Source organism: Betta splendens, chromosome 7 (assembly GCF_900634795.4).
Source record: "Betta splendens chromosome 7, fBetSpl5.4, whole genome shotgun sequence".
Taxonomy (NCBI): Eukaryota; Metazoa; Chordata; class Actinopteri; order Anabantiformes; family Osphronemidae; genus Betta; species Betta splendens.
In genome coordinates, this window is record NC_040887.2 from 12,107,374 (window position 1) to 12,122,793 (window position 15,420).

At 49.5% G+C, this 15,420-nt stretch overlaps 1 protein-coding gene and 1 long non-coding RNA gene across 2 annotated transcripts in view; one reads left to right on the plus strand and one right to left on the minus strand.

Moving 5' to 3' along the window:
• Positions 1-500: 500 nt before the first annotated feature.
• LOC129604336 (uncharacterized) lies at positions 501-6,515 on the minus strand. Its single transcript, XR_008695130.1, has 2 exons — positions 1,740-6,515; positions 501-1,343 (listed from the first exon to the last, which is right to left on the minus strand). It is a non-coding gene; the product is annotated as an uncharacterized LOC129604336 (long non-coding RNA).
• Positions 6,516-6,736: 221 nt separating this feature from the next.
• ajap1 (adherens junctions associated protein 1) overlaps positions 6,737-15,420 on the plus strand; it is a 29,282-nt gene continuing 20,598 nt past the window's right edge. The window contains exon 1 of the mRNA XM_029155898.3: positions 6,737-7,558. Coding sequence (XP_029011731.1) covers positions 7,530-7,558 — 29 coding nt within the window. The 5' untranslated portion in view covers positions 6,737-7,529. The remainder of the gene's footprint in view (positions 7,559-15,420) is intronic.

A 15,420-nucleotide genomic window follows, 5' to 3' on the forward strand; every position in this document is an offset into this window, starting at 1 on the left:
TTATCTGTCAAGGCTTAATCTGCCATTTCTCCCTCACACGTGTCCTCCCGGAGTCTGCGGCAACAATATAAACACATTTTGTTCTCATTTGCACACCAAATAGGCCGTGTAAACCGAGCTGAATGCGAGTTGAAATGTCGCTTTCCTGTGAAACGCGTGGATTTGACGGTTCTCCATAAATAGCCCACCGGCCTCGGCCGCGGGTCTGGACGCTGGCAGGTCACCGTGGGTCCCGCCGTGCGCGCGTGGGCCTGTAGGACACGGGAGCGCGTGTCCGACGTGCAGCTCGGAGCCAGAGTCGCGCTGAGCGCACGTGGAGCGGCGCAGCCTCGGATGGCGGAAGATCAATGGAGGTGGATAATCCACAGATGCACCGTAGCTGCTGCCCCGCGCACACGGTCACGAGACCCCGCGGGCGAATAATGTCACGGAAGCAATGTCAAAAAAAAATAAACCTACAAATGAGTCTGACATGGCTGGAAAATTATGAGTTCATACAATTCTCTTTGAGTTACTATTTTACTCAGCTCCCAGAGTTTATTACAGCTCACTTTTTGAAGTTATCACGCCATTCAATGGTCATTATGAGTGGTTATCAGCCCATACTGTACGTATGGGCCGGTAGGTCCCACCTACCTACTGGCAGCGGTAAATAGGTGCAGTAGGTCGTCGTCCATAAGATTGATCACGGCTCGGATGATTTAACCAGCAGAGTCAGTAGGGGCGCTGTTGAGCGGTTGTTGTTCAGACGGGAGGATCGAAGTTTGTGATTTTGATTTATTAGCGAGCATAACTTTGCAAATAGCTAGCGGTATTGTGTTAGCTAACCGTAACCTGAACCCCCCACTCGTTATCCAGCCCTAACCCTAACCACAATAACCTCTAAAGCTGCTGAACGTAGCAACTTAGCTAGCTGCTAGCTGTTAGCGAGTAGGCAGAGCAGGCACCTACTGGCCCGTACGAATGGGCTGATAAGTTCTGATCAGCCCATTCGTTATGGCTGATAACAAGCGGGTGGGCCTCCTCTACTGTATCATTTTCAAGTGCCGCTGTGTTACATAGACGAGTGTCAGTCCTCCGTCGGCCCCTCTTTTTCTCGCTGCATCTGGGGCCCGTCGCGTCGCTCCACACCTGTCCGCGGCAGATCCACCCGACTGCGCCCGTCGTCGGCCGACTCGCGGCGCAGCTGTTCCTCGTTTGCTCCTCAGCCGAGCCGGTGACGGCGGTGACAGCGTCCCATGTGTCTCTGCCTGATTGTATACGTTGTGTAACGAACGGAGCGAGGGACTGAAATAGTGCTGAACCGTCACCACAGACTTCCTGTCGCCTCGATTTCTAAGGCCCTGAAAGGTAAAGAAAGTGAGCTTGTCAGCATCTCAACTCACATTTATCATATTAATCAGCTGCTCACATACTGTACAGAGATTTTTATGGTTTACAACCATTAAAATTATTATGTGTCAGAAATTAATGCAAACCGTGAAATACGAGGCTGACTTGCTGTAGTTGTTGTTTACTCATATCCAGATGCAGCATTATAGGTAGTTCAACTATAATTTGCTAGTTTTGCTTGTTTAATGTTTCGACTGTTTCCATTAATGTCCCTACAGGTACAAACACTGACTCTACTGTTGTATACTGTATACTGTATTCTGTCAGTGTACTCGTGTCCAAATACTTGCTCTAGCGTGGCCATTTTACTTCTTCCATATACAAATACTACACTGATAAGTACGTACCTGTGCTTGTGACTGGAGCGGTTGTAGTTTTAAGTGTATTTGATGTGATGCCGTTATCCAGGAGGGAGCTGCCTCCTGAACTGTACTCTGACAAGAGAGCAGAGGTAAATGAAAATGAATAGGAGCCACGAGGCGAAGCTTCGAGGGAGTATTACCAAGAAAATATTTAAGGTGAAGTATTTCCCCCTCGCTGGACTGTCAGAGAGCTCCATTTAGTCGTACAGACCACTGAGTGGGCACCAGACGATGCAGGTAATGCCTCTTGTTATGTGAAGCAGTCGTAGGAGTCTTGCCTTCAGACAGGACGACTCTTTGGGTGAAACGGTGGGAGGCACATCCATCAAGTCCACTCCGCTGAGTTGAATTTCCTCAGTCGTTAGTGATGAGCAAACCCTGATTCGCAAATAAGCGCCCAAGCTCACTTTTTAGGACTAAACCCCCAGCACCAGTAGATAAAAGCTTAAAGACTATACTTCACCCAATCACCCTTCCACACTTCAGCAGATTTAAAGCAGCTTTTAAAGCAGATACTAACGTTCTGAATAATAACTTTATTCGGTGTTAAGACCAGGAAATGGACAGAAAGGCCATTCAATGTCCTCTGACCTGTTTACATCGCTGTTCTCCATAAACGTCATGCGATGAAAAAATAAAGACCTTATCCCTATGAAGTTGCTCAGCTGCCACTGAAATGTTCATCCAAATGACGTTGCCATAGTAACACATCAGCTTTTTCAGTCTCATGCTCTAGATTTTCGGCGGATGAGATGTAGTGAATATGTCAGATTTCTATGACATGCTGTTTGGTTACCATGGCAAATGACGACATCAGAGGTGCAGACGTGGGCACATGTGACGGGTGGATCAGCTTAAACTAAGGACTCTTTCATCTCGCCTGACTGCTTACACAGAGCACGCGCCACGCAGTACGAAGCGGCGCACAAGCGGCCGTTATTCCGTGTGACATTTCCGACGAAATAATACAGTAAATCAAATTAAATGAAAGCCCGGAAAGGTCATCTGTTACACACGCCACGGCGTTTGCTCCTGACGCTTGTGTTCAGAACCATCCAGCCGTGAGCACGAGCTGAGGAATCAGAAAGGTCTGCGACCGCAAGAAGCGCGACAACACGCCGCGGTCACGCGACGCACGTCTCTGCAGGTGGCGCGCGGCGCGGAATAACTCCGAATCTGTGCTGACATCAGCAATTATGCTTTAACGAATGAGCCATTCATTCATTATTCATCATCTTCCAATGAAAGGTTGGACACAGAAAAGTTGGATCGACAGAAAAGGCTTCTCCACTTCAATAAACTCAGGTCCGTGAAGCGTGTGAGCGGCCGCAGACCGTTTAGGATTGGCTGACGTTTTTGAACTAGATATCAAACACCAGCAGACACGTTTAGCTAAATAAAATGATAGTAAGGACCAACATTACACCATGGTGTAAGCTTCCAGTATCAGCATTGAGGCCTCAAAAGGTCCTTGGCTCTACTTTATACTGCTCAGAACATGGGGCAGCTCGTAATACTGTTACATGAATACAAACCTAACTGTCTGTCCATAGAAATACATGGAACTCCGTGTTTAACTCAGCCTTAGATTACTAGTGTATGATCACAGTGTACACACAGTAGCTCCTCTGAGATGAACTAAAAGTAAATGGAAAAGCTGGTAGACTTTTTAAAACGAGTCCATACAGACGGAGAATTAACTCAAGTACATTAAGTTTTATAACAACCCGGCCGGTATCATCATTCTGCTGTACAAGAGCTGTGAATTACCCAAAACCACTTATGCTGCAAGATCATCACACTGTATAATTCTACCAACAGTTGCCGTTTGTGTGAACACATGTAATAAATGCCGTTTAGTTCACTTTGTTCACAATTCACAACAATAGTCATCTCAAAGTTTAAGAACTTACAGAAAACTAGAGAAGTCCCAGCTTTTTGTTGTTGCTTACTATTCGTTTAGTAATTATCAAGAAAATATATGACTTAAATAATGATGCTGAAAGTGTTTTCGTTGTGTTTCTTATGCAACCCAAACCTGGAACATGCAACCTGTACTTTTATTTTTTTTCTAACTCACGCTCGGCCAGTGAACGCACGTGAACGCACCTTCGTTAGCTCGGCACACTTGAAGTGTTCCCGCGGCCGCCGTTCAGCGCGTCTCCAGCCATCTTAGCAGATACGCGGCGACACTCAAATCCCTCTTCCTTTCCATTCGCACTCTCGTGGCGGGGTGTTAATGGCTTACACAACAGATGTTTGCTATGCTGCGTTCACGTCCACGTCCACGTGAGCTCGAGCCGCCCGCCGCTTTGGACACGCATGACGACCTGTGTCTGGAGCACAAAGCGGTCCGCACGCGCGAGCGGGAGAGAGCACGCACGCAAACATGCCACGCGGAGACATGTGCGGGAGAGGACGTGTGAACGAGGACGCGAAGAGATGGAGGAAGTGACAGAGAGAAAGAGAGCAATGACAGCTTCCATCTGCCGGGGAGCGGCCTCAGACAGAGGTATCCACTCGGATCAGGATGTATGCATACACACTAATGCAGTAATCACGGTGTTTGACACAAGTGCCCTTCAAGGCAACAATTAGTGGAGGAGGAAAGTTGCCTCATCACGTGTGGAGCAGTCAATTTCAAAAACAGCTGCAATTCATCTGATTGCGAGACGAGCGTCTGCGTAGCACAACGGCGCGCTCATCAACGCGACCCATGAAGAGCGCGAGCGCGAGCCCGCCACAGCTACGAGGCGACATCAAGCCCGAGGCGGCGGGGAGGTGAGCGTGCGGGCGCGTGAGCGCATGTCGGGCCCACGTGGGGCTCACGCGAAGCCTCTGCACCGCACTCGGCTGCAACAGGCGCGTTCATTGGTTTGACGCTTCGACCCAGAGGTGTGCGCGCGCGCGCGCGTGTGTGTGTGTGTGGAGGGGTGATCCCTAATGTTTTCACATCTCACTGTGTGGCCACATCAGCACATTCATTCCAACATAATGGGATTATGCGTTCTGTTGACGGTGGAGGTGTGCAGAAAAGTAAAAAAAAAAAAAAAAAAAAGCAAAAAGCAGGATGACAGCTTAATAGCGTTTTCATGTCGTGTCATGAGGAAACGACGGTAGAAAGCACAATAACGTTTGCATCCAGCTGGTGAATATAACCAGAAAACAGAATTAACCAGCGCTTGTGCAGTTTTCACCATGCTGACGTGAGGGATCCTGACAAGACTTTTCTACATTCTGAGATCACTTCACATCTGTTTATTCTGTACCACACTCACTGGACGCTTTATTTGGAACAGCTGCACTATCTAACACAGCAGCTCATAAATTCTGCCTTTAAATGCTTAGAATGTAATCTATATACTCTTTATATTATATTTCCTGAAATTTCTATACAGAACTATATATATTGGCAGGGATGGAAATACTTGAGTGTATTCTATTGAGAGGATTATAATAAGAACATAGAGTAATGCACTCAAATGTGACTCATTTACCTACAGTGCGATGACCTCAAAGCTGAACGTACAGCGCTGTAGAATCACCAGCCGCGTGAAGGCTGAGAAATTCTAACCTTGTACGCGCAAAGTAGAAATTCCTGGCACATCTTCACCTACTATCGAGGTGCAAGCACGAGGGAAAATAAACTGAGAAGATGAAATCTCCAGCAACACTTGCAAATCATCCAAAAACTGTATTAAAGCCGTGTAGATGCGGATGTGGCTGGACTGACATGCAGCGTGCAGGTGTGGCCGGTCCACGCGTCCTCCGCTCTCCCGGCGCCTCCCGTCCGGATCCGTCTCTGCTCTTAACCCGACTCTGACCTACTTCACCACGGATACGACCCCAAGTCGCACTAATGACGGCATCTGAGCTGAGATGTTCTGTTCTTCCCGCTGCACGTTACACAAATAGATTTGGTGGCATTTGAAGAGAGCTTTGCTGTTTTTTTCCTCATGCAGCCATTTTTAAAACATGACACTTAGGGGTTGTGGACACACACACACACGCACACGCGCACACACACACACACACACACCTGACATTATCTTTTAGCTCTGGACCAAAAAGCACAAACCTGGCAAACATTTTTTTAACTTAACTTTATCTGATTTTATATACAGTAAAAAGGGACACAACACAAAGCATCAAATCGATAAAACAACATTATGTGTTTGAGTGATGAAAAACTGATGATTGACAACAAGAGCAACATTTCCTTTCACTTTAAATCTCATTCATTTCTCTCTGGCAGGGTTTAGTGTGCAGCTAATGAGCGACCACGTTCTCGCCGCACGGGGCGTCTGCACCCGCGGACGCAGGATCCACACACACTATCATCTCATCTCATGCTTGCGCTAAGCACTAAACAGCTGCACCCGCCACTTGGCCACCAGAGGGTAACAGCCCACCTCCGCTGCCTGCGCACGCTGGTGCTTGCGCCGCGGCGCAGATCCTGAACACCGCGTCCACCGCAGCGCACGTGGCCTCCTTCAAAATGACCCGGAAACCAAAACATAATCATTTACAACGTCATTAAGCACTTTACTCGCTGTGGCTTTAATTTAGTTTGTAATGTCTGATCCCAGTTTTTTTTTTTCTGGCAGCAGATTGGAAATGCCCCAGTACAGTACTGGTGGTCTGTTGTAGCAGCTGTTACTGGTTACTGGTATTATCTAGCTTTAATGGGCGATAAATGGGCACTAATTAAGCTGCTTCAAATGCGGATGACGGACGCAAACCCCCCCCTACCTATTCAGTATATGCTTCAGGCACCTTCTACACATTTGTGTGGACTGGGGCCACTCGCGCCTCGCTCCTACGTCGCCCCACGGCCACCGGACAGCGCTGCCCCCCCCCACTGACACGCGCGCGTGTGCGCCCGTATGACGCGAGGCACTCCGGCACATGGCATTTTTGGCTTTAAAATGACGTCACGGCAGCGTGGGGCTCGGCAGGCAGGTCGTTCGTCAGTCTGAGAGGAGAGGAGCATCAGGAGGAGACGGAGCAGCCTCATCTCCTCTGTGATGGCAAGCTCCCGTCGCTGCTCTGTCCAGCAGCTCTCAAACAACTCGGAGCCCCGCGCGTCCTCGCCCCCGTCGCTCCCCCGCTTCCCCCTTTTTTCAGTTGCGCCTGTTTTTTTGTTTTAAACTTTACGCTCTCTCTCTCTCACCCCTCCGCGCCTCCCGAGACGCGACGATGAGGACCCCCCGCCAGCGGTGACCTGTCTCCTTGTCTCCTCCGTGCTCCAGAGAGCCGAGCATCCTCCACGCCGACTCTTTCTTTTTTCCAACAATGTAGGAGAAGGCGCGCTGTCATTCCAGGCGCGACGATGCAAACTGCGTGCCGCGTCTTTTCCGTCCGTGCGCCGCAGCCCCGTCGTTCCAGCCGGGGCGAAACGAGAGATTTGCGTCGAGGCAAAGTTTGAGGGCGGCTCTCTCGGTCCCCCGCTCACCTGGCCGCCTGCAGGCGCGCGCCCCGCTCCCATCGAGCTGATCAGGAGGAAGAGCATCGCCGACAGAGCAACTGGCGAGCAACTTCAAAGAACCCCTGACTATTGCGTTGGTATATTTTGAGTAGGATTTGGCACCGGCATTGGAGGAATTCGATGTGCGCAACGTTGACGGATATGGCTTAAACGATGTTCGCGTTAATGACAGCTGGAGGAAGGTCCGTCACTTGAGTGTTTTGATCAGCTATTGTCGACTTTGGCGGAGAACCCATCTAAATGGGAGGATACCTGGAGGACTGAGTCGGATTCGGCAGTCGAGAAAAATGTGGATAAAACGGAGCGTTGCGCGCAGGTAAGACGCGAAGCATTTGGAGACGTTGCGCGTAATTAGACGGTTCTGATAAAATGAGAATTGTTGTCGTTGTTTCGTGTTGTTTCACCGTCAACGTTGCCGTTCGACAACGCGTGTCCAGGTTTTTTTTTTTTAACCTGCGCCACGGCAAGTTATGAGACTCTGCTGGAATTGACGGTCGGATTACAACATGCGTGTTTGCCCGCAACAAAGGAAGAAATCAGAGAATACTGCGCAAGTTCTCCAGACGCGTCCTGTTTATTGCCGTGAAGCTGACGTTGACGGACACTAAGGCGGAGGCTTCCTGTGTGTTTTACGATGTTTGAAGGGGGAGAAGCATCTGAAAGTTCGCATCCTGTACGCTGGGGGTCGCCAGCAGAACAGCGCAAGCCGCGCACACGCTCCACGACGACGCGCGGGCCCACGCACGCACGCGCCCGGGCGCGCGCGCGCGCGCACGCACGCACGCACACACGCCACCATACCATACTCATGGCTGGGTCTGAACGCGCTTCCCTGCTCTTTATAGAGACGTTCGGTGAAAAGGGTGATTAGTCGGTGACTGTTGATGGGAAACATCCGAGTTTGAGGAGAGCGTGAGATGGAGGCGGCGTCGATGGAAATGAAACCATCACGTCCTCCAACTCCGTCTCTTTTAGGAAGTGTCCAAAGCAAAGCAGAAACTGCGCTCGGTCGTTTGTGTAAACTGGGTTTTGAGGTAACGAGGTAACGGCGCTGTGGACCCAGACCAGGAGATCCTCTTGCCACCTGCTGGAGCTCATAACCTGCCTGTTTGCGCCTGTTGCTGCCACGCGTGACACACATGCACGTCTGAGGTCAAAAACCTCGCAGCAACGCGCAGACAACGCCAGAAAGGACGATGAGGCGGGATTTAATTTAGGTCCAGCTTCTCTAAACAGAAATCCTGGACCTGCGGAGGCACAGAGAGCGTGGGCTAAATGGTAATGAGCCACTTCTAATTTTTAATAACTCGCTGCGTTTCTGGGTGTTTTTGCCAGGCGCGCTAAGAGCTCGACTGAGATGAATACAAAACAGTGACGGCGACACTGTTGGTGATCGCGCTGCGCTGGGATTTAGCCTCGCTCTCCAGTTTGGGTTGAGTTGGACTTGTTCTTTTTTTAAGTAACAAGAAGCAGAAATCGTCAGTGAGAGTGTGGAGAGAGAGAGAGAGAGAGAGAGAGAGAGAGAGAGAGCGCACTAATGCACCTTCTGGAACAAAGAACAGACCACCTACAGAAACTACATATGTGGGTGGAAACAGCAACAGCAGGGCCTGAGTGACAGCAACAGCAGTGAAGGTAGATGCAGAGATAGAGAAATAAAATCCCAGGATTGTGATGATGACCACTGTACAGTACATGTAGCTGCTCTTCATGAATTCTGGGCAAGACACACGAATGAATGTGGTTCTGAGGCAGTCCAAATAATGATAACAATGAATTTGAATCTGAGGCGTGATGGAAGAAGAGCGCCTGATGGCTACTGTAAGTGTGGTGAGTGTGAAGCACTGAGGACCGGCCGGCGGGGACTCGTTTCTCGCCGACTCGGCACCTCCGGGCTCAATCTTTCGCGGCCGCCACGCGGTCGGAGCTTCCCCGCGGTGAGCTCTCGTCTCGCCGAGGCACTGGAGATGCTATCGAGCCTCGGCGCCCCGCGGCGGAGACACCGGTCAGCCGTCAGGAGGTCTTCATCCGTCTGTGTCCACTTACAGGACGGTCGGGGAGAGGAGACGGCCGCTGCACGAATCCCTCGCAGAACGTAGGACGAGTAACAAAGAGATAAACCACAAACCACGCGAGCGCTGGAATTAGGCCCTCCCGTCGATATGCTGGTTATCACATGCTTTGTAATTTGTGTATTATCCCCCTGGAAAGCGGAGAACAATTTTATATCTGACAAATTCTGATTAATATCGCCAGCGTTGCTGCGTATTATGCGGCGCAGCGAGGTGTTTTTCTCCAGCGAGAAGCGTTCGCTCCTGCGTGATATCATCAGCCCAAAGCTGCTCAGGGTGCCTGTGACCAGGCGCCATCCTCACAGCGAGCTGTGCCACGGACTGCGGGGTGAGACGTAGCGCCACCGTGGACGGGGCCATCAGATACTCAGATATGGCTGTGATTTAGGTGCCATCTTAATAGCCTGGATGAGGGTTAATAACTAGGCCTCTCTGTGGCGTGATTAACCTAATTTGCAGTGAAATAGGCTGTGTTGCCTCTCTGAGATCTTATCCTCTGGAGATGTGTGTGTGTGTGTGTGTGTGTGTGTGTGTGTGTGTGTGCCTGCGTGTTGTAAACACTCTGTGCTCAGCAGTCTGTTAAATCCAGAAGGACTGAAACAGGTTGTCCCTGTGAAATAACATAAGAGACAAACCAGGCAGAGACGCTGCCTCGTCTGACCGTGGTGGAGATTCCACCACCAGAGCAGGGAGGAAGAGGAGGAACTGGCTGTTGCTAAGGACAGGGGTGAAGCAGGAATGAGTCACCGTTGACTGGCGTATGAATTAGTGGAGAAGATCACTGTACACATAAGTGTCAATGAGAGGACTGTAGATTTCCATGCAGCCTCTGGAAAACTAACAAGGGCTGTTTTCTCCTTGGAGCCCAGAGACTCATCTCGACCCTAATGACCACAGTGAGAACTGGACATGCAGTGGAAGCCATGACTCGGTGGCTTCATTTTAATTTGTGAATCAGCTGTTCGTTGGTTGTTGCCGCCGCCGCCGCCGTCCCTCGGCTCGAGTCGACGCTTTGGCCTCCTGTCTATTTTAAGCGCAGCATCCCTCGGCCTGATTGCCTTTAATGACCGGCCTGTGCAGGATGGGCCACATCGGACGGCGCTGGAGCCGCACGGAGCCACGTCCACCCCGCAGGGTGGAGGAAGTAGCGGCACAGAGCCCATACTTGATTCATGTAGTGTGCTTTTGCTGGATCAATACTGCCTCTACAAAGGATCAGATTTATCCGTCACGGCCCTTCCCACTAACTGGCCTCTCCAGGCGTGTGTGTGTGTGTGTGCGCGTGTGTGTGTGTGTGTGTGTGAGGCCCCTTTTCCACTATAACCCTTCATAAGCGAACAAAAGAAAACCCTGCCCCTTTCATTAATTCCCCGTGCTCGGTGGTAATTGGCCAAACACAAACTTTGACAGTGAGGGGCTGAGTTGGTTGGAGCTCTGTTGTGTTTGTTTGATGCCTTTTCCCCCTTTTCCTCAGCATTTCCACGCTCTTCATAGCCCTGTTTACAGTATCTGCGGGCCATGCACAGTGTAGAGGAGGACAAAGTGGGAGGTTTTATGGGGATGCTTTATTTTAAATTGCAGATATATGCAATCTGCGCTTTAGTCCGACCTCAGCAATGCGCCTGTGAAGCTCCTCCCAGCCTGTCAGACACAAGGTCTGTCTGCGCCTGTACGTGTGTGTTGCACACACCAAGACATTTAGAAAACATGCTGGAATATTTGCCTGGGAGAGACCGGCCCCACAGAAGCAATCCATAAATCTCTGGACGTCGTCGCAGAGCCAACTGTGGTATTTATCTCCCTAATACTGGATATCTACTGAGCAGAGCTTAACTCCTACACCTCAGAGCCTGTATTTTTCAAAGCAACACAACCACATGCAGCTGATATCCCAAATAAAACACACACGCACACACACATACACCCCGTGTTTATGTAATTCCTAATGCTGCAGTTTGATTTCTCATGAAAAAGGCGCCTCTGTATATATTTAACACAGTAAAAGGTCAAAACAAAAGATTGTTCACCTGCAAAAATGACTTCCACCTTCGGGTTCTGACTTGTGGAGACTCATTTAGTTTATGTTCAGACTTTCAGTTGGGTTCATATGTACTGTGTGGTTTAAATAGCTACTCAGAACCAAGACACTTCATTCTGCCTCTGCTCTGGGCACGGGAGTAAATCCGAAGTGTTGAATTTGGATTTATCGGAGTTAGAAAGTGTAATTACAAAAGGAATATTGTTGAAAGACTTATAATACGGGAATGATATGTCAGCGTCTGTACTGCTCAGTCCCCGGTGAGAAGCGAAGGCAGGGATTTTGAACACCTGGCCGATCTCGACGCCTGTCGCACTCCGTCAATGTCAGTGGCGTGTCTCTTGATTGGAGCGGGATCTGAGAGGATTTAACCATCACAATCAACTAATTAGAGGCACAACATGGTGGGAATAAACATTTTGCTCCTTGTGGATCTTGGCAAGGGAGCGAGACGCCGCCGCCGCCGCCATTTGCATGTGTGTGCGTGGACATGCTGGGTTCTGTTTGCCCTGTCGCTTTGTCTGAGAGCTAGAGCACACAGCACTCTTCAGATTCAACAAAAGCACGATTGCATATTCAACAGGCTGCAAATAGACACTATCAGCGGCTCCTTTTAGTGGGTGGAGGAGGAAACCTCAGCTCTACGGGTGTGCACGACATGCGGACGCCTAATTGCAAAGATACATCTCATGTGTTTGTAGCTATTAAAGAAAATATATGCATTGTCCGTTTGGTTTTGATGACAGCCTGGCGCCAGATTAACAGAATAGTTTTTATTTCTCAGGTTTTTCTACGAGTGAATTTGTGCCATTCCCTACCTGCTAATGGGCTTCAGACCATCAGTTATCTCAGAGTCGATAGCCCCATTAGTGCCACTACAACTACTGTAAAAATCCATAATACGGCAAGAAACACTCAGTTAAGTAAGTTGAGAGGAAGGACAGTCCATCATGACTTTAGCAAATGAAGGTCAGTCAATCTGAAAAGTCCCCGGAACTTTAAACGCATCACCAAGTGCAGTCAATCAACGGCTGTGATGAACCTGCCTTTGGTCGGGACCCACTCAGGAAAGGACCACCAGAGCGCTACCTGCTGACGTGCAGCACCTCGGATACGTTCACGCTCACACATATTCCAACGCCGAAGTGGCCGCGCAAAGAAATCATTACTCTGGACGAGAAACAAGCAGGAAAAAATGAATGCTTGGACAAGAAACAGCAGCGAAAGGGCAGTGGGTCAGTGAAAAACTTTGCTTTGGTCCAGTGACCCCAAAGATGTGGAGGTTACGTTAGAGGCTTTTTGTCTTGTCTCTTGAATCCAGTCCAGATGGTTTGGCACAAGCTGGAGCAGAGAATGAAGCAAAAGCAGCCATTGTGTGCGCAACTCCTCATTAAAGCCCTTTGAGGTGAAAGAAACAGAAGTGTAACAAGCGGTAACAAGTTATAGTGCAAGTAGTTAAAGGTACTGTAAATACATGGAAAAGAACCAAAAACTAAACTCAGAATGCATCCTGATGATCCATGATGATGTCATTAAACATGATGATGTAACCTTTGTAATTAATTATCAGTGAAAGTTCCCTGTCGCTGCTGACAACTGTTCATTAGGATAAACATATAATGTGTTTTGCAAAAATACTGCCAAGAAGTAACACCTGGTTCCCAACAACGACACACAGAGCGAGGATCACAGATCTGTTCTAGTTCTGAGGCGTCCGGACCCCCCCCCCATAATCTGCCATCGTCCCTCAGATCTGATCTCCTGTCACAAGGAAAAAAAGGCCGTCGCCGTCTCATCCCTGAAAAGTGAACCAGCCAGTGAAATAAAGTGCCGAGCGACGGATAAATAAGCCCAACTGGATTAGAATAAAAATAGGAGGTTTTTGTTAATGGTCCATATTGAGCCGCTGCCACGACGTGATGCCGGTTATGACTAAGACGCACGCCGCCGTCCTCGGGGACGGACGTCCTAATGCTGGTGAGCCGCCTGTCGCTGGCTCACTGCGCCTCATTAACACGCGTCACAGCCCGTGCACCGTCGGGATGAATTAAGCTTTCCTTTCAGACGAGTTTACGTTACGGTCCGACAAAATGTGAAGCACTACGTGAGCGGCGCCGCTGACGCCTGCCTGCAGTGCTGCACCGCGTCCTATTGTGCCCGTGACTGTGGGCCCGGTGCCAGCTGAAATGAGTTTTAAATGGAATAATGGAACGCGCCGTGTAGCCTCATAATTCATAAATATCCAATACGCATCCCCATTCATCAAGGCTGCAGAGAACTCCCTTCACTAGTTCCTATACCTTCTGACATTTTCAATTTGCTTTATCATTAATGCCTTATTGAGTTTATTGGTCTGGAAAGGCGGCTCTGCTGTATTTTTCATATGAATAACATATTTTGGGGGAGAAATCCAGCCTTTGTAATAGCGGCATATTCTCCTAAATGACACTTGGTGTTTCTGTCAGACTGTGCTCCATTGCTCTCCCTTGTGTGGCTTTTATTTCCTCGCGCAACTGGAGATGATTCCGGTCAATTTAGTCATTACGTCTCTCTCCAGATGACACTAGACTGTGGTTATGGTCTTCGTATAAGGCTTTAGCGATCGGCGTGTTACACTGCGGTGCTGAGGGGAAACAAGGTGAAATTAGGACACAGTCATAAAAGTCTTATTAATCTCAGTCACTGAGTGGCTCACTGTGTACGTTCCAGTTACTCCCCAACAGCTCAAAACACCCACACTTACTGATGACAGGTTCACGGGTTCACAGGACGAGATATTAATTAATACGTGCTGCGCATTACAAGGTATTTTACATTATGAGCCGTGTCTGTAGACTTTTCTCTGGATGCAGGGTTCACAGTGTTTGGGTTGTGGCTGCGGTTTGAGGGGAGTGTTCTCAGTCTGACTTCACTCCCAGCCTCCGAACTGCACCTCGAACCAACCCTTGTTCCCTGGAGACTCTTGGAACAAGCCTAAGTGAAATTCCTCCAATGAATCTGTGGGAAACACTCTTCTGAGCAGAAGACGGTGTTACTGTTCTTCTGTAAACTAAAATATGGCCGGCGATTATTCCGGGTCAGACCATTGGACCTGGGAAGGTCACAGAAGAAGTGTTATGGCGCCTTTATGTCCTCAATGTGCTGCAGGTGAAGCAAGAGAAAAAGCTCTTTGTCCTCAGTAATAAGAGCGAGGTCAGTCGTAGTCGGCTCCCGGAGGCTTCATAAGCTTGTCAATTTGACTTTATTCTAATGCGGAATGGCTCCTCCTCCATTATCACAAGCTCAGGTCCGTTATCACAGCGTGTGATGTCATTTAAAGGCTGTATATTTATTAGTCTGAGCCGGACGAGCAGAAGATGGATGTGTTTAGGTTGACAGGAGGAGATCGTTCCCTGAGATTATCTCCTGCGCTCACTAATAATGTGTCACATTAAAGACGGGAATTGGGACAAATTAAAATGAAACGCGTGTTTCAGACTGATATTTATTAACTCTTTCCATGTGCCGCCATCCATTTGGCTGGCACGACGTAAGCATGCGTTAACCTGCCCACACGTGTGACATGTTTGCACGCTGCACGCATACATACGGCGCACACCCCTCCCTCCCCCCTTCGGGGCCATTGTTGGGCTCTGATGAAGCAGTCAAAGGCGGCTTGCTTTGCCGGTGGGCTCCGATCTGCGCTCCTGCGCGTGCTGCCCTCACGGTGGCTCGTCTGAAAGCGGGAGTGTCCTTGCTCCATGGCCTGGACGTTATCCGAGAGTCTTCCACCCCCCAGAGGGCTGCGGAGCTCCTCGGCCGCTCTCTCCCCTCCTTCTCCGTCTCCGTCGCCCTCTTAGGGTATTGCAGACGCATACTCCGTACCCCCCCTCCACCCTCCACCCCATCTCTATTTTAAGCGTCTACTCCCTGGTGTGATTCGGGCGGTGCTCGGGGCTGGCGGAATCGGGGAAGGTGGAAAGAATGGAGACACATAATATGAGCTCCCGGCGCCAGCGCTAATGCATTCACCATCTATAATCCTTTAAAGTAGTTCTTACGCAGCTACAGTACCAGAGCAACTTGACA